This window comes from Mesoplodon densirostris, chromosome 1 (genome assembly GCF_025265405.1).
Source record: "Mesoplodon densirostris isolate mMesDen1 chromosome 1, mMesDen1 primary haplotype, whole genome shotgun sequence".
NCBI classification, from domain to species: Eukaryota; Metazoa; Chordata; class Mammalia; order Artiodactyla; family Ziphiidae; genus Mesoplodon; species Mesoplodon densirostris.
In genome coordinates, this window is record NC_082661.1 from 34164316 (window position 1) to 34183334 (window position 19019).

At 43.6% G+C, this 19019-nt stretch overlaps 2 protein-coding genes across 5 annotated transcripts in view; one reads left to right on the forward strand and one right to left on the reverse strand.

The window, feature by feature from the left end:
• NOC3L (NOC3 like DNA replication regulator) overlaps positions 1-3657 on the forward strand; it is a 48752-nt gene extending 45095 nt beyond the window's left edge. The window contains exon 24 of one of the 2 annotated variants that reach the window (XR_009532810.1): positions 2815-3657. Coding sequence is in view for 1 of the 2 variants with exons in the window: in XM_060101875.1 (XP_059957858.1) it covers positions 2815-2821 (7 nt within the window). In the remaining variant the exon portion in view is untranslated. The remainder of the gene's footprint in view (positions 1-2814) is intronic. The other variant, XM_060101875.1, reaches the window with a different exon arrangement.
• Positions 1-19019, reverse strand: part of PLCE1 (phospholipase C epsilon 1) — a 310776-nt gene that overhangs the window by 8339 nt on the left and 283418 nt on the right. For all 3 annotated transcript variants that reach the window (XR_009532808.1, XM_060101840.1, XM_060101830.1), the window contains exons 23-29: positions 17904-18035; positions 16513-16803; positions 11426-11589; positions 9462-9723; positions 7366-7484; positions 3535-3663; positions 1694-1903 (exon numbers count right to left, since the gene is read on the reverse strand). Coding sequence is in view for 2 of the 3 variants with exons in the window: in XM_060101840.1 (XP_059957823.1) it covers positions 1694-1903; positions 3535-3663; positions 7366-7484; positions 9462-9723; positions 11426-11589; positions 16513-16803; positions 17904-18035 (1307 nt within the window). In the remaining variant the exon portion in view is untranslated. The remainder of the gene's footprint in view (positions 1-1693; positions 1904-3534; positions 3664-7365; positions 7485-9461; positions 9724-11425; positions 11590-16512; positions 16804-17903; positions 18036-19019) is intronic.

A 19019-nucleotide genomic window follows, 5' to 3' on the forward strand; every position in this document is an offset into this window, starting at 1 on the left:
TTTTTTCCAAATGCTTCTGTTCCACCAGCCTTTATTAAACATTCGTTCCCAATGTCTCTACTGCCTGCTGTCATATACATTTTAAGTTGCCTGTGGGGCATCCCTTACTCCTGGTCCTTCCAACCATGTGATGAAGTTCCATGGCAACACTCAGCAGGCTGCCCACGTTTCCTCCTGCTCACCACCTCCCACGGTGCGTGTGGGAGACGCCACGGAGACTGACGCAACTCCAGCCTGAGCAGCACAGGGTAGTGGAAAGAACACTGACCTGGAAGCCGTAAGACTTGAGTGCTGTCTCCTTCTCACCCTGCGTGACCTAACTTCTCTGAACCTGTTCTCTTTGTGTAGAATGGTTTCCATTCCATCACGAGATCATTCAAACTAGTGGGTGCTTGAGAGCGTTAAATGCTGTAAGTCATGATGCAAAGATACGGTTTAACAAACTCACTTCTTCACTGAAATTGTTCATTTCTAGGATACTTTTTTACATGTGACAAAGACAATTAGAAATAGGAAAAAAAATTAGAGAGAAATTAAAGATGGCTTCAAAAATCCAGCTAAGCTCTCTATTTTCTCTTAAAGCTATTATTATTAGAATTGCTTTTCCTCCGTCTTAGTAATTTGTGTGTCTGATGCGGAGAGGACGCTAGGGAGACAAGTACATTTCTTTGCTTAAAGCAAGTGTCCTTTTATCATCTAAAGCAATGTTAGGAGGGAAGGCAGTGGCTCTGGTTCCCAGAGGAGATGCTGGAGTTCTGTGGAGGCTGCAGACCACGTTCATAGTTAGGTAGAGAGTGAAAAAGTAACACATGACGCTGGAAATGGTCTCCTTATCATCTCTACTGTGTCCCAGCAAGCATGGACCAGCAATGGGCGTTTTACCAGCCCAGCTCTATTACCTGCCCCAAAGAGGCAGATCATGTGCCTAGAACAGGGCTTGGCACATTTTAGGTGCTCAATAAATATTTGTTTAATCGAATTGTTGAACTGATTCAACTGCTTCATTATCGACTTATCATGAGGTATGATTGTGTAATGATCTTGTGTGTCATTTTTTAAAAAATGGCAGTAAGTTAGTAGTGGGCTCCTATCAATTTATTAAAAAAAAAATGTGTTCCATCAGCAAACCCCATCAGGAGCCCAACAGTCTGGGGTTGACAGGCAGTCGTATTGTTTCCTTTATGAGAATGATCATGGGAATATTGTTACAAATTCGGACCAAAGCTGAGAGGTTATTCTTACTTTGTGTAAAGTTATGGAATATTTTCAAAGAAATACTGTTATTTCACGTATTAGCACAAAACATTTTCTTGGCTAAAACTTGAAGAGGCAACAAACCCCCAAACGCAAAATGCCTACAGGCCTTCCATTACACACTACTGTGACCCTCATAACCATGTCTTCACATAAACAGATAAAACACTGGACGCACCACTGATGACATGCTTCAGGAATCCTTCATTCTTTCTCCCTTTGTTTCCTAAGGGATGATTTTTAGACCGAATTTCTGTAACTTAGAGTTAACATTCTGAATATGTGCAGAAGAATAAAATCAATTCTCCACACTTACTTAAGAAGACTATAAAGCAAGTTGCAATGATAAGAAATTCTGAATTTGAGGCAGGCAGCTAGTGGTGAGGTGGTGAGTTACATATGAGCTGCTACAATGTAGGCTGCCCCAGGACACACTTACTTCCTGCTGGGTTTTTAAGACAATCCTGCCAACATATCCCTCTTCTGGAAACCAGCTGCTTAAAATCTGCATGATCTCTTCTTCTGGACCAATGGCTCTCTGGAACGGTTGTTTCCTACATTCATTCTTTTCTTTAGATATAAAATATTTTTCTTCCATTAAAAAATAGTCTGTGGCAATAGGTTTGGTGTCTTGATCAATGGTCAGACTCTAAAGAAAAAACAAAGGCAAATTTAGGCACACCTCTGAAGAGTGGGCAAAGGAACAAGTCTATTTTCATGGGGTTCGGATAGGTTTGATGTGCAATTTATAAGTGAAACCTACCCTGCAGTGTTGCATAATTCTTTTTGGAAGATCTAAGAATTCTCTTACGTCCAAAAAGGATTGTTTATGTTCATTCTGGGCAATGACACAATTTATTCATAATCCCCAGACAGTATAACTATTTTTCCCACTGCTGGAATGAGAGCTCTTACTGAATTAAAAACTTTAGGTTTTTCAGTCCGTGAACTTAGCTCTTTGTAATCTTACAACACAGGACCGAGGGCAAAGAACCTAGTCCAGCTTTTACTAAGATAATCTCCCATTCTCCTTTTGGAAATACTCAATCATCTGCTAATCTCATCTGATCTAAATTCCTGGGAATTCCCCTTTCAATAAACTCTTTTGGCTGCGTTGCTGCGCGCAGGCTTTCTCTAGTTTTGGCGAGTGGGGGCTACTCTTCGTTGCGGTGCGCAGGCTTCTCACTGCAGTGGCTTCTCTTGTTGTGGAGCACGGGCTCTAGGCATGTGGGCTCAGTAGTTGTGGCTCGCGGGCTCTAGAGTGCAGGCTCAGTAGTTGTGGCACATGGGCTCAGTTGCTCTGCGGCATGTGGGATCTTCTCGGACCAGGGCTCGAACCTGTGTCCCTGCATTGGCGGGTGGATTCTTAACCATTGTGCCATCAGGGAAGTCCAGAGTCACAACCTCTTAATTTTGTCTCATTTTATGATTGAGGCACTGACTGATTGTAAAGCATAATCCAGACACAGTAGGAGAACTTAGTAAATACTAGCCATCATGATAGTTTCTCTTACTGATGTTTTCTTTCACTCTTTTTTCTATTGTCCGTGTTACCGACAGAGGCTAAACTTGAAGTGAGTCACCAGAGAAGGCTGCCACCATCCGGCTTAGATTGAGCAAACGTTCTTCTCTTCAGGCATCCCCCCCACCGGCCCCCAACAATGATGCAAGGACTCGAGTCAGCACTTGGCACTGCTGCATCTCACTTGGAGAAGCAGAATGAACTGGGGATGGGGTGGGGGAGAAGATTCTCAAGAAGACCCTGCTCCCCTTACCCCAGCCCCTGGTCTGTGGTCGATGCTGGGCTGTGGATTGTGTGGGGCAAGGCAGCTACTACTACAACAATAATTCAGGGCACGAAGCTTCCAGGAGCAGGTCAGTTGACACTGTTAGCTCCATGATAGGGCCAGCGTCACTCCCTCCCCAGTCCTGCTTTATAGCCCTGTGATTACTCACGTAGGGTGACAGTAATATGCTACTTTTTATGGGTGGTCCGTGGAAATGTTTCCTTACTTTACATCATCGTATTTTATAACGTCTCCAAAACCCCAACAGTGCTTTGTGATAGTAGACACCAAAGTTCATGGACGGACTGATTTAAAAAACAAAGCCCCCCAAACCCCTTGGTAGTAGCTTCTGTTTGATAATCTGTGAAATCTGACTCGAGCTGCTTTCTCTGACTTTAAGTCCGTTGTAAAATGTTGGGCAAAATGTTAACCTGTGCATAGAGATTCCCCTCAAAGGAGAACTGTTTATTAACTACAGGCTCAGTGAACTTACTTGTTGGAGAAGCTGCTTTGCCTTGGTGCCTCCATTTATGGAGAAAACAGCAAAGGGCTCTGGACCTGGGACCCCATGTACTGTGACTCTGTGAATCTGCAAACATTTTCTTTCTTCTGTATTAAACATCTGTCAAGGAAGATCACATTGTTTCTCATTCATTTACATTCTCATATTGTTTCTAGGCTACACCAATACAGAAGTGCTAGTTCTTAGGAAGTATGTATAGGGACACATAAATGCAAAACAAGAGCATCCTTTTATAACCAGATGCATCTTTTTGTGGTTCAGTAGGCAATGGTGCATCTTGCTTAAGAGTCTAGTAAGAATATTTAGCAGCATACCACCAAAATATTAATTTATTTTAAATAAGTGTCTCTTTCCATCATAATTAGGGGACTGATATTATCTGAAATGTATGTCAGTCCTTCCTTATGAACAGACATTCAACAGTGTCTGTTGAGTTCCATCCCTCTTCAGGGCACTGGGCTAGAATTTTGGATGGTAAGATGATAAATAAAATATTCTGGCCTTAAGGAGCTTGCTGTCCAGGCATACAAATAATTATGATACAAAAAATATTTCTGTTAGGAGGAGTTGGGGAGGTGTATAACTCGCAAGTCTTCGAGCAGTTTGTATATTAAGATATATTCATTCATTTAAAATACAAAATCATTTATGGAGGGCTGGCAGGAATCAGACATTCTGCCTGCCCCTGGGGATTCAGGGAGAAATGGGACATTATCCCTGGCTTCAAGGGCTCCCAGTTGAATAGAACAGCTAGAAGAGAACGTGGACAATTATAAGTTGTCCATGGTAAGTTCCTTGGGAAGCCAGGTTTGGAGGAAATCAGAGAGCACCTCCTGAAAATGGTTATCATCTGAAGGCCCAGTGTGAATTAGCAGATAAAGAGTGGGACAAGAACATCCCCAATATTGGTATAGCCTGTACAAAGCGTTAGAGGTGGCCTAAAGCAAGGCATTCTGGGAACCTCAATGAATTCTGTGAGGTGATGGAGGGGAAAAGGCTGCCTAAGTATTTTGTTTAGCATGCATTTTGTTTTTATTTGGTGTGGGGGAAGAGAGGTTGGCTGTTTTGTTATGCTTGTACAATGCGTTTTTATTATTTAATCAATTTTATTAAGACATGATTTGCATACCATAAAATGCATGCATTTTAATTGTATGACTTAGCCTGCACTATATTTTTAAAAAGTTGAAATAGTTGCCAACATTTATGCCAATCCAGATGTCCTGACAGTCTTGAAAACCAAAATATCTGGCAAAACTGCTTGGCAACAAGCAGCTGGAGCTGAGGGCAGGGTGGCAGCTGTCCCTTTAAATGACCCATGAGCTCTCGGCTTTCCCAGAGTAGCAAGGGTTTTTAACAGAAGAGTGACATGGTCAGATTTGAGTTTTAGATAGAACTGTCTAAAAGGCCCTAAAGGAGGACATACAGAGGTGGTCAAACTCAGAGGGAGGGGGACCAGGTAGGAACCCACGGCCACAAGCCAGGTGAGAATGAACGAGGGCCAAGATGGTAGGGACAGATAGAGATGAATGGATTTGAAAGATACTAAGGAGACAGATTTATCAAGTCTTACATGGGGCAGTGAGAGAGAAGGAGAAGTCCAGGATGATCTTCAGTTATCGTCTTGAGCAATGGAAGGTGATGACTTCCAAGGTCAAAGAACACATATTTACCAAGCATATATGCTGCTGCCTGGGATATACCTAGGATGGTATGGTGTGATATAATTGAAAATAAGTATCTGGTCTTTGCTCATAGCTCCTGGCACACATCTTCTAAACCCTCGGAATCTCTGGAGTGACGAGAGTTTTCTGTGTGCCGATAAGATGACTTACGGCTGGAGGCCCCTAGATGGCTTCAGGATGGGAGCTGATCACGAGAAAGACTAAGTCATGATTAGATGGTTGCAACTTTCAGCTGCAACTACTGCTGACTTCGGGGGAGGGGAAAGGAGCTGGGGGTTGAGTTAATCACTAACGGCCAATGATTTACTCAGTCAGGCCTATGCGAGGAAACACCCATAAAACCCCCTAAGAGACGGGATTCTGAGAGCTTCTGGGTTGCTGAACACGTGGAGGTGCTGGGAGGGTGGTGTGTCCAGAGAAGGCATGGAGACTCTGCTTCCTCTCCCCTCATATCTCACCCTATGTATCTCTTCCATTGGCTGGTCCTGAGTTGTATCCTTGATACTAAACTGGTGATAGTAAGTAAAGCACTTTCCTGAGTCATTCACGAGTCATTCTGTGAGTCATTCTAGCAAACTACTGGCCCTAAGGAGGGGGTTGTGGGAACCTCTTGGATTTATAGCTGGTCAGTCAGGAGTACCAGTGACAGCCTGGGACTTGCAACTGGCATCCGAAGTGGGGACAGTGCTGTGGGACTGAGCCCTTAACCTGTGGGATCTGATGCTCAGCCCAGGTAGATAGTGTCGGAACTGAACTGAACTGTAGGACACCGAGCTGGCATCAGAGAGTTGGAGAAGTAGTGTCGAGAAGACACCACACATTTGGCGTCAGAAGTGTTGTGAGGAAGAATGGTTCATTCATGGCATGTGTGGGATCTTCAGCTCTAATAAGGATTGAGGGCAACCAACCCAGAAGTGGACACTAAGCTCTGCCTTGCCTTTCTGAAAGCATCTAATGCTTGCTCTTAGGTACCAGGCAGCCCCGTCCCTGCTTCCCAGTCCTCTGCACCAGGCAGAGGCAATACCTCCCCCTACTCTGGCCCAAGTGCTGTGCTCAACTTCGATCACTCGTTGAAGGGAAAAGGAGGAGAACTTAAGAAAACAAGGTGAGGGACAGAGAAAGAGAAGAAACTGTTGAGGTTAGGGAAAGAGAAGCAGAGGAGAAAGCAGGGCTGTTCAGAGGTGGCAGCAGCAGTGGCTAAACCCAGCGCCACTGTGAGCATAGAAGGCGCCTCTCCAAAGGTTGTGAGGACCCTGTTGAAGTACAAGATTGATGCAACCATGAACAGATTACTAAACATGTAAAGAGGCGATTGATGGACACCCTTTTACATTAATTTTTAAAGAGCAAGCAGAGTGGAATTAACCAGTTAATTAAAAGAGAGTTCCTTGTTTAAGCAAACAACCCTGCATTACTAGGGTGAGTGCTGGTCCAATGGTTCTCGAAGTTCAACGGCTTGGACCTTACCTGGGGAACTTGTTAAAACCCAGCTCCTGTAAAGGTGGCCCTTTTTGCGGTGTTCCTCTCCCACTCCCAAGAGTGCAGATGCTGTGTCTCCCCAGGTGCCAGGGCATTGCTATGCTTGCACAGTTATGTGTCGCCAGCAGCGCCTGGCTGCTCACCCGACCCTGCTTGCCTGTGACATCTGCCTCTGGACTGCTGAAGAAGCAAAGGATTTTCCTCATCTAACCTAAACTTTCTAGAAGTATCAAGATGCTTCCTAGCAGGCTTTGCATAATTAGCCTTTTTCCCCGTGTTGTTATTTTTGGCTCACTTCCCTGGTAGGCACTATAATGTACTCGTTCAGAGTATGGGCTTTGGCACTAGATGAACTTGGGTTTATAGCTGTGTGACCTCAGGTGTACTTAGCTCTTACCTTCCTTTGTAACATGGAGATGATACTAATAGCTATTTCATGAAGTTATTGAAAGGATTAAGTGAGTTAGTATATATGTAAAGTGCTTAGAAAGTGTCAAGTGTCAGCCATTATTATTATTATTATTTCCATAGCTACCTAATCAATAACTCAAATGGACCATATTCCTGGACCACAAGAAAGCCTGCCTCCAGCATAGCAATCCCCACAAATAAGCTGAGTGAAATAGAACTTAATTACCAAAGAGGCCGGCATAGTATTGCCAGAGGAATTTTCTTCCATCCTCCTGCTGTTTATGAATAAACTAGAGATTTCCAAGAGTTCATTGTGGAGGTTTCGCAGCTGAAGATGTCGATATCCTGGAACAATGCAGAATTGGGAAAAGCTTGTTAGCTGTGCACTGCAGAGCTCTGCAAAGGAGATCCCCCAGGGAGGTCAGTAAATGATAGGGAGAAATAAGACTTCAAGATGGGCAGGGGTGACAACCAACTGATGCCTTTTCCCCAGGAGTGTTGCCCCAGGGGACAGTTTGGGGCTACCTAGTGGTAGTTAACTTGTCCAAGGTCTGTTTTTAACTTAGACTCAAACTGAAAATTTTAAACTCAAACCAAATATAGTAGGAAAACCTGATCATTTTTGTTTATCAAGTCATCTAGAATAACTGTTCTACAAATATTCCATTTTAGAACAGCTTTAGTGATAATAAAATATTCCAACAATAGGGGGTTGGTTAAATAAGTTATGGTGTGTATTTGTGCAAGTATAAAATGGAATAATATGCAGCTCTTAAAAGTGGTAATGAAGATGTATAGCTATTAACCTGAAGAGTTGTTCACTACATACATCAGTAAGTGAAAACCAGTAAGTTGCAAAACACTAAGATTAGTAGGAAGCTTACTTGTTCAAAATATATACTATATGCTAATATGTATATACATGGGTAGAGGTGTAAAGCCTGCAAAAGACATATACCAAAGGTAACTATTTTGAAGAGATGGAAAAAAGGATAATTTTAAAAAACTGTTTTTGCTTCTCTGTACTTTGTCATATTTCTGTAATAACTGTGATGAACTGAATGGTGTCCTCCTAAAATTCGTATGTTGAAGCCCTAACTCCCATTACCTCAGAATGTGACTCTCTGGAGATAGGGTCTTTAAAGAGGTGATGGGGTTAAAATGGGTCATTAGGGTGGGTCCTAATCCAATATGACCAGTGTCCTTATAAGAAGAGGGGACTGTAGGGCAGACACAGAGAAACACCAGATGCTGTGCACACAGACCAAGGGATGGCCCTGTGAGGACACAAGGAGAAGGTGGCCATCTGCAAGCCAAGAAGAGAGGCCTCAGAAGAAAGCAAACTTGCTGAAACCTTGATCTTGGGCTTCTAGCCTTCAAAACGGACAAAATAAACCTCTGTTGTTTAAGCCACCCAGTCTGTGGTATTTTGTTACACAGCCCTAGCTGACTAACACAGTGACCATGCACTACTCACACAATGGAGAAGAGAAACAAGGAAAAACCAAAGAGTAGGAGACTGTAACATGTTGGTGCTCAGAGGCTGGCAGAGTATGGCTGTGAGAGGAAGTATGTCCTGGAAACTTGGTACTCAAAGGAGGTCAGCAGAGTCAGCATCCCTGGAGCTTGTTAGAAAGGCAGAATCTCAAGCCCCAGGCCCACAGCATCAGGGTCTGTATTTTATTACTAAGAGCCTGGGTGACTCAACTGCACATCAAAGTTTGAGAAGCAGTGCACAGACGTTCTGGACAGGTGCGACAAGCTGACGTTTCCCCCAAGGGCCATGGCAAAGCCCACATGCAGCAAGCCAGCTTCTCTGGCCTTTGCTCAGAATTCTCCACCTTCCCTGCTCTGCACCCAAACCCACCCCCGGCTTCTGACACTGGACGCCCACCAGGCACTGACTCCAACCTCGTCCCACTCATGCCACAGCACACCCCAGCCCTCCCTGTTCTCGGTTTCCTCTCCTCACGTCAGTCCCTGCTTTAAACATGCCAGGGGTAAGGCGGGCGCTATCTGGGGAGGGATGTATGTGGACAAGAGCACAACGACTGCTGCTCCCAACATCAGCAACAGTGGGAGAGGCTGCACTTCATAACAGACGTTGTCAATAACTTCGGATTTTAGAAAAACGTAAAAGAAAAACGTCTTTTGAGACATGCTCAAACAGTGTCCAAACTTGTATTATTTGCTTCTGCCTCTTATTTTAACTTTTTAATGTGAAAATTTCAAACATATACAAAAGTAGAGAGAAGCGTGTAATGAACCCCGGGGCATCCATCGCTCAGCTACGATTATGAACTTTTGACAATTTGATTCTACCTCGCTTTAGAGCCTTGAGGGGGATGATTCTCTGAGCAGTTACCACCGAGCTGTTGTTCTCCACAACGGCAAAACGAAGAAATAGGAGATCTTCAAAGTGAACCCGGAAGAGGAACTGTTCATTCCACATGGGGTTCAGAGTATTGCGGTGGATGGGCTTCGTGCGGAAGTGGCAGCTATCCAGGGCCATGCCCAGGACGTCGACCTCTATACACGGGCTTCCCGTGCTGTTACTCGGGCACACATTCTGCCCAGAGACAATCTGAGGAGGAAAAAGGATCAAAGTCACTGAAGATGCGAAAGAGACAGAGGTCGCCTCTGAGCCTCATCGCTTCCCTCCACAAAGACAAAGAACCCTCTGGAATGGACCAGGTAAATGATTAATAAGGCTGCTAAAAAAAGAGAAGTTATCACAATCAGGTAATTGCATGACTGGAATCATGGTAAAATCTATTTTGTCAACAGCATTCACCTAACTATAACCTTTCAACTGTCAACATGTTCAAATATCTTCAGAAACCATGTAATTAAGATGAAATTAAGTTTGTCAAGAAGTTGGGAAAAAAGAAGACCTTATATATGAAAACACAAATGTGTTACTTATGTTCTGTTCAAAGTGTTTTAGGTGTATTTTTTACAACTTCAAAAATTTTTTCTTGAATAGTTAGGTTCTGGAGCAAGTCACAGGGAATGTTGTTAAAAATTCATAGCCTTCTGTCAACATGAAGCTATACTCAAGTCTAGTGAAAATGGTCACACAGAAAAGGAGCTACTGCTCTACTGTCTTAGGGAAAGAGAAAAAGCAGTTTGGTGGTAGGAAAATCTCTGAGTTGGGATCTCCCAGGGTTTTGAGGTGTTGTGAGCAGAGGTTGCTTGACATTCCTCCTTTGGAGGGAAACAGACAAGATCTAGAGATGGATGGAGGGATAACTTCATCGCTCCCTGTCTTTCTGTCACCCATTCAGTGTTTTGTTTTGTTTTGTTTTTTTCCTCAGCTAAGAGGGAGTGAGAGAAGCTGGAAATAAAAATGAGTAATGAGCTACCAGGACTCTGATGTTAAGGGCAGTCTGTGGAGTTTTGACAGTTAGTTAATTAGGCAATAAAAGGAATAAGGAAAGGCCAGGAATGACAAAGGTTAAACTGTAAGGAGGAAAGATATTTAATTGATTTGTATATTGATGCCTGTTTTACCTTTTATAAGAGCTTGTTAGAGTATAAGATGACCTGCTCTAAGAAAGAGCTCAGCTTTTATGGGATGCACTGAGAGTTATGATGCTGAGGGCCCTGGAAGACAGAATTACCATCATCTGTATGGAGGTGGTAGCAGGGAGCTCATAACTCCACCTACTGGGCTCTAGCGAATACAGCGCCTGGTGACTGCATACCTAAACCTCAGCCGCTGCTTTCTGAGAAGTAAAGAAATTCTTTTGGGAACTAAATCTGCACCAACAAAATTGTGACATGAGAGTTTTGTAACGCCTTGAGTTCAAAAGGCATTACACCTTAGAATCCCAATAGAATATAGGAAGGGCGGGCTTCCCCGGTGGCGCAGTGGTTAAGAATCCGCCGGCCAGTGCAGGGGACACGGGTTCGAGCCTGGTCCAGGGAGATCCCACGTGCCGTGGAGCAACGAAGCCCGTGCGCCACAACTACTGAGCCTGCGCTCTAGAGCCCACGAGCCACAACTACTGAGCCTGCATGTTGCAACTACCGAAGCCCATGAGCCTAGAGCCCGTGCTCTGCAACAAGAGAAGCCACCACAATGAGAAAGAAGCCCACGCACCGCAACGAAGAGAAGCCCCCGCTCGCCGCAACTAGAGAAAGCCTGCGTGCAGCAACGAAAACCCAACACAGCCATAAATAAATAAATAAATAAATAATAAATTTACATATATATAAAAGGAATATAGGAAGGGCTTAAACACCTTCCTATATTCTATTGGGACCATCAGGGCCAGACTTACAGTTAAAGAATAGACGGCAGGCTCCATGTTGTCCAGGTCTCTTTCCAAGGCAGAAAACTTCTGATACATGGGACAGTTCTTGTCCCACAGAACTGGGGGTTTCAGAACATAACCACAGCCACCGTTGGCCTCAAACATGGCAGCATTTAAATGTAAAGGGAGATCTGCAAAACAGTCAACATCACTTGTTACCTTGTCACTAAAGTGTCATCTTACAAACTGACTTTTTCGATTTTCCCTAAGCTTAAGCAGGAAGAGAGAACCAACCACTCACTCCATAGACTGAGTGCCTACTATGTGCCAGCTCGTGTTAGGCACCAGAGATACAGCAGGAAATAAGACACAAAATCCCCATCTTCATGGAGCTCACTGTCTATGGGATATGCCCCATGTTCCCACTCCAACCCAGGAGCCACTTAAAAACTCCTGCCACTTAAAAACTCCTTTTGCAAATTAAAATTTACAACATCCTTCCAAAAAATAATCTTTGAAATACCTCATTTTATACTGAATTTTAGAAAGGCATAATGGCATTTTCTTATCCCTGAACACCAAACCATGAAGACAGTTGTACGACCAATTCTTGCTTTTTCATGTGTAAGATAAAATCTTAAGAATCCAGGAAAGATCAGGAGAAGAGCCAGAGAAACATATCTTTTTCTTGAAATTTCAATTTCAACTCATAAATCACAGTGTTTCTACCTCTATTTTTAAGCTGTAGTTAAATATGAAAAAAGAATCATTATCACATGTGATTCACATTATGTCCACAGTCCCCTCCATAGTACACTCTGGGAACCCTCACAACAGCTTCCAGTCTTCTGTGGCCAAATTTTATCTGGCAGAGTTGTTTGATGAACGGTTGGATCCCTGCACGGATTTTGGGCTCTTACACACTCAAATGCTCATCTGATGGCACAAGTCTGTAGAAAAGTTGCATTCCAAATGAGCAAAACGTTTATGAGACATACCTGACAGATGTTCCCTCTGGTAGATTCCTTCCATGTGCAGAATGAACTCTGATACATGGACCAACATCAAGGAAAAGTATGCTAAATGAGCACCACAGAGCAATGAGAAGTTGGCCTCTCCTCATCTCGTGTGTGAAATTTTTCCCCATACGTGGGGTTGGCTGGGATTGTGTGCAGGAATTTCTAGGGTCAGATGTCTTAGACACATATCAAAGCTCCTTGGACCTCCGTCTCCTTATCTACAAAATTAGTGCATTGGACCCCACCTCTCAGACCCCTTCCAGCCCCAATAGGACTGATTCACTGAGGCCAATTGTCTTGCCTGCAGCGGGAGAAAATTATCTTCCCAGGCTGCTCTGGAACAGAGCAACGTAGATGTGGGCAGAGGATGGTTCAAAGAGTGAAGCAAAGTAGCTCAGGAAGAGTTGGTAAGTAAGAAATGGATGCACAGTATATTGCTAAAAAAATTACAGCAGCTCACACTTACTGCACTCTTACTATGTATCAAGCCCCATTCTAAGAACTTGTGTGTACTAGTGCCTCCCAATAACACGAGGTAGATTCTCTTAGTATTCTCATTTTTATAGATGAAGAAACTGAGGCACAAGAAGTGAAAAAGCCCAAGGCACATAGCCAGTAAGAGGTAAATGTTAAGGTTCGAACCCAGACAGCCTGACCCACAGTTCCTAATCTTAACTACTGTGCCATTTAATGTACATCTCACAGGGGTGTCATAAAGATAAGTGAGGTCATGTGCAAAAATCCCTACCCCAGCATTTGGCACATAGAAGGTGCTCGATAAACAGTAGGTATTAAATTATGATTATGATGTCAACACTCATTTGGGTTTGAAGTCTGATTTCATTAGCACTGTGTCTGTCTTTGTAGCTTTCCAAAACTTCAAAGCACTTTTGCTTAACTAAAATCTCTTTTGATGATTTACTATGTAACACAGAACCACAGGGAGCTGCTCAGTTTGGAGTAAAGGTGGGACCTTAAATCTCGCCCTCCTACTGTCCCCTAGAGGTGCTCCCAGAACTTCATCTAGGGCTATAGTTTTAAAACCTCTGTTTCAACCAAGTGAAAGAATGTGCATAGATCTATGTAATCCCATCACCCCTCTCAGTCCATGCATGGGATGGCAGATCAAGCAAATCCTTATCTTTACGTCCTTCTATTCATTTAAAAACCTGTATTAAGTGGAAACCATTCTCATAATCATTATCCCTATATTTTGAGGCTGGAGAAGTCATCAGAAAGGGTGTGACAATCATTCAGGAAAGCGTAATAAATATTAATAGAAGTTTTTCTTTTGAGTGGGGCTGCATTTCTACATACTTGTAGGTCCTGGGACATGAGGCAGGAATCATTCTGCCCCAGAGGGAAAGAACTTTGAGGGGCTGTTGCCTGCAATAACCAGGGTCTGCATACTAGACTCAAGTCAGTTTCCAAACTCAAGAGTTGGTTTTAATGAGTGTAGACCCGAGCTATTTCTGGTTCCAGATCACTGCAGACCTTCTTGGAGTTGATGGAGCCATTAGAGATCTTGGGAAGAGATGACCCTAAGTCCATGGACACCACTTTGGGGCACTGGGGTCCCCTGAAATTCAGGAAGTGTAAGGCAGATGACCCATGGAACATATCTGGAGGCTAGAGGGGCACTGGGAGGGGGTTCTTTGTTATTTGGCTGGCATGCTTCATGGAAAACCAAGCACTCCTTAACGCAGGAATTCTTTTTCAAAAATTAAAAAATAGTGATTCCAACGTTGACTCTTCTCTATTTGGACTTGAAATTCACATAGCAATACCTAGAAGAGATCTGGACTCAAAATCAAGAACTATAGGTTCAGACTGCAGTGGAGCTCATTGAGACAATTTGTAAGCTCAGTGCAACGTGCATTTATTGAGCATCTACTGTGTGCAAGGGATTGACCAGGCTCTACCCCAGTGTGCAGGAATGAAGACCATTTTTTACAGATGAACACACTGAAACTGCATGTAGCGTGAGCTTTGCCCAGCGTGGGAGATTTTTAATCATTGCTTGCTGCCTAGAATCAAGAGAGGTTATAGGGCAGCACTCCCTCCTGAGTTGGAAGATTATGTAGAGAAACCTGAGGATGAATCACACAACACAGCCTCCTGCCCCACCCCGAGCGGGGCAAAGGGAACATGCACTCCGGCTTGATTTGGGAAAGAGACAGAGCCTTCAGGGATGAGTGGAGGCCAAGGTGCAGCCTCAGTGTGTGCTTCCAGACCACAGAGAGGCTCAAGGAGGGGCAATACCCGTGTCCCCTTCAGCTGTGGCTCCGTCTGCCATCAGTGGAGCCAGTGTGTCTGCGCCAGCCTAGGCACTTCAGGAGAAAGGACACATCCCAAACCAAGTGCAGTTCCATTTCCTTGAGAAAACCATTTTGCTAGTTATTTCAGTTCACTTAAAATATTTCAGTATCATCTCCACCAAGGGCAACTGTGGACTTGGGGCTATAGACAGGGCCAGAGATATAAACCCACAAGCCACTTGGGACAGATTGAAAATAAATTTTTACAGCTTTAAAAATATTTCACTATTATTTCCATTTGCAAGTCCAAATCATACTGTTTTCATAACTTATCAAAAGCACTTAATGGTAGCTAACATTTGTGGAATGCTGTCTCTGCTCCAGGCACTATGCTAAGTATGGTATTTCACCTGCATTATCTTACTCAATTTCAATTGAGAGAAGCAAATATAACAAAGGCAAGAAAATATGACTGATGTCTCTAACCAGGGTCAGCCACAAATGGGCTTTGGTGGTGCCAGTGCCAGGTGGCTAGCTGGTCCCAGAGCTACAACTGTGGTTTGACCTTGGCTGCAGACAGGGCTAAGCTATGGTCGATGGGCCAGCACAGTTTGTTAGGATCTGATTCAGTTCACGTGAGAGGAAGGAGAAGGCTGCTTGATTGTTCAAAGAGAAGACTCTGGGTTTTTTGTTTGTTTGTTTGTTTTGTGTTTTTGTTTTTGCTGTACGCGGGCCTCTCACTGTTGTGGCTTCTCCCGTTGCAGAGCACAGGCTCCAGACGCGCAGGCTCAGCGGCCATGGCTCACGGGCCCAGCCGCTCCGCGGCATGTGGGATCTTCCCGGACCGGGGCACGAACCCGTGTTCCCTGCATCGGCAGGCGGACTCTCAACCACTGCGCCACCAGGGAAGCCCAAGACTCTGGTTTCTGAATGAGCTTCTAGGAAACGTTCCTCATCTGCTCTTTCCTCATCTGCTGTAGCTCCTCACCTCTCACCACATCTAAGTGGAACCAAAACACTTTATTCTCTAAACTCCCAGAGTGCTTGAATTTATTATTGTAAGTCATACTGTGATTTTGAGCCACTTAATTGCTCTATGTCTTGGTTTGCTCATCTGAAAAATGGGAATCATAAAGGTACCCCCTTCTTAGAGTTGTTTCAAAGATTAAATGAGAAAATAGGGGTCAAGAATTGAGATGGTGCCTGGTGCACAGTGAACATGCAATAAAAGGTAGCTTGTACTCTGGAGTTTTGGGCCTCATCCGTTATCTCAGGACAGTGGAGAAGCAGGAACACTACTTTCTCGGTTCATGTAATTCACAGACTTGTTTGCTTTGTGTCAGCTGCTCTTACAGTGCTGACCATTAATCTCCATTTCAATCTCAAAGGGATGAGGAGAAGCTAAAATGGTATTAACTTGCAAAGTGTTTCGAGAGACCCTATTTTTTCACTGCAAGAACAAGAGATTAGCAAGACAGTTACTAAGGGGTGTTAGGAAATCTCTACCCCATCAGGTCTTTAAAAACAAACTGGACACAGCCCTGTCAAGAACAGTCTTATGTTTGAAAAGTGCTTTAAAATGGGGGCAGAACCAGGAGACTAATAGGGGCTCCTTGAAGGTTCTTTTCTATTGCCTTAACTCTGGAAAGTCAAGAGCACAGTTCAGTATCGGATTCCCTTCTGTTCTCTGTCATCTGTATTTTTACCCTCACATAGGCCTTAGTTGGGAATCTTGCCCCCTTTGAAACATGTTTTTTGTTGAACTATGTTTGCTGAGATATAAGACCCAAAGAAGCGAGGGGAGGGGGCACCCCTCCGGGTGAAGCAGGCCCATTACCATCTGTCTGGTAGTTGAGCGCCACGAGCTGTATCCCATGGAGCCAGAAGAGAAGGGGGCTGGGGTTGGATGAGTCGATGCGGGTGGCAGCCGGATACGTCCTCAGCAGCTGGCAGGCAGTGTGCTGGATCAGTTTCTGAGAATACCTGCGACACAGACGTTTGGCGGCATTTTCATTCAGCGAGGAGATGTGGTAGCATTTGGGAGTTCTGATGATAGCGCTGAGGGACGTGGCTGGGTTGACAGAGGAAGGCGAGTCCTCCCAGGCCTGTCGCATTCCTTCACAGGAACCTAAACCCCCCAAAGATTAGCCTCAGATTAGTGCAGAAAACTTTAAATATTTTAGCAAGAGAAACCTGAACAACACCCCAGGAAACAATCACAACACATCACACATCAGAATACATCTTGAGTGTTGTGAGCGAATCCACCACCTTGAGACGAAATGATAGCTATCGAGGGTATGCCTTTCTACTTGCTAGATGGGACGCTACCCGTTCAAGGGTCAATAAATAATAAAGCCAATTAGACCTTCCCCCAAAAAGGGATAGCTAAAATGAGTGCCGCAACACCATTTTAAATTAAAAGCCTGAAAGTCCTTTGCCTCAGTACCTCATCTGTCCTGTGGATATATTTGCATAAATACACAACAGTATATGTACAAGGGTGTTCAATCTAGCAGTGTTTTTTATAGCAAGAAAAAAAAAAAGCAACAAAAAACCCGGGAAGCAACCCAAAAGTTCCACCAGTGAGGAAGTGGTTAAATAAATGCATATCCACACACTGGAATACCACAGGGGCAAGAAGGAGAAGGTAGATGGATTATATGTACAGAAAGCTATGTGGAAAATTATAGCAAGTATAAAAGTTATACAAGTTATGTTCAGTTATATCCCATTTGGATTATCTTAAAAAGGATCTTATTTTTCTTGAACTAAACACAATAAACTTAACAGTGGTTACCTCCGGGGAATAGAACTGGGACATTGTGAGTGGAAAGAAACTTTAATAATACTCTGTATTGTTTGAGTTTTTTCACTATGAGAATTTATTACTTTGACAATAAAAAGTAATTAGAGATAAAATGGATCTATCTTCTGGAGTTACAATGGTGAAGAGTGCAGTTCCAAGAACCACTAGAAGGTTCCAAGGTGGCTCCCATTATTATTTTTGAGGCAAACAGTGTTAGAACACCTTCAGTGAAATGCTATTTTTTAGGAAGTTAAGAGGGTAATTTTGTAATTTAAAAAATATTTATACCACACTTAGATAACATGAACATTCATGAAACTAAAAAACGATTTAAAAGGTTCCAGCGAAGTGCTTAGTGAACTGCTGGAATCCCCCAGCATGCGGGTTCAAGCAAAGATACTGTTAGGAGGTGACGTTACTTTTTCCAGATGTTTTGTTAAGTGATGCTGTCTCCCCGGGGCTCATTCTGCCCGGATTGTTGCCAAAAATGGACTTCCTGCTTTTCCTTTCTTTTCCTCTGCTAGAGCCAGATGCATTTAGAGTTGACAGGCCTGTTCCCATAAAATGAAGATAAATAAGCCAAAAACTACAAGCAAGGGAACTCAACATTTTCCATCCCTGTTAATGTTTATTTTGAAGCCCTACTACTCCCTTGTAACCCAGTACAGAAGACCTACTAGCATTTTTAGCACCGCTAATGATAGCCTTGCAGGCGACGATAGCAAAGTTCTTATCTCTGTTGGCAAATGTGACAAGGCCTGCATGATTATTACAGGACGACCACAGATCACACTCACACACATCTGATTGTACACCAGAAAGAGTTCGAAAAATTGCGTGAAAAGAAAGGGCTCCAGAACCTAATCACGCAGTTTGGAGAGATGAAAGAATGGCCAAGAGCCTGAGCGGTAGCATCATAATTGTCTAGGATCAATTCCTTCCTGATGAGCTTTGACTTAACATCTGCCTTCTTGATTCCTCGGTTTTCTTATCTACAAAATGGGTGCAATGATAGGAACTCACTCACAGGGTTAATCTGAGGATTGACTGGGAAACAGATTATGATGGTAATCATGTTTCATGGCTTCTCTTTCTCTCTTCTGGTCCAACCACTCCCTGAATCCTTTCTGCCTGTCCCAGTGCCCAGCCGCAGTGGGAACTTCACAGATATTTGCTGAATGAGGAAATGAATGCACACCATGCAGACCTGGCTCCAGGGCAGGAAGTGTAATTTAAAGGCACCAGTGCCTCCAAACCATTCCCACTGTCTACAATTGTACCATTAGAGAGTATTTCCTTTAACTGAAGCAGCATTCAGGGGGGCCACTTTGAGATGAAAATTTATCTTCTAAGAACATCATCAGAGAAGACAGGATAAAGTAGTGTTTAATAAGAGTGTAGACTCCGGTGTTTAAACCCTGTTCCTTGCGATGCAACCTCACACAAATTACTTAACCTCTCTGACCACTTCTTCTTCATCTCCAAAAGGGTCATGGTTAGGATTAAATGAGATAATGTATATCCGCATACTTAAC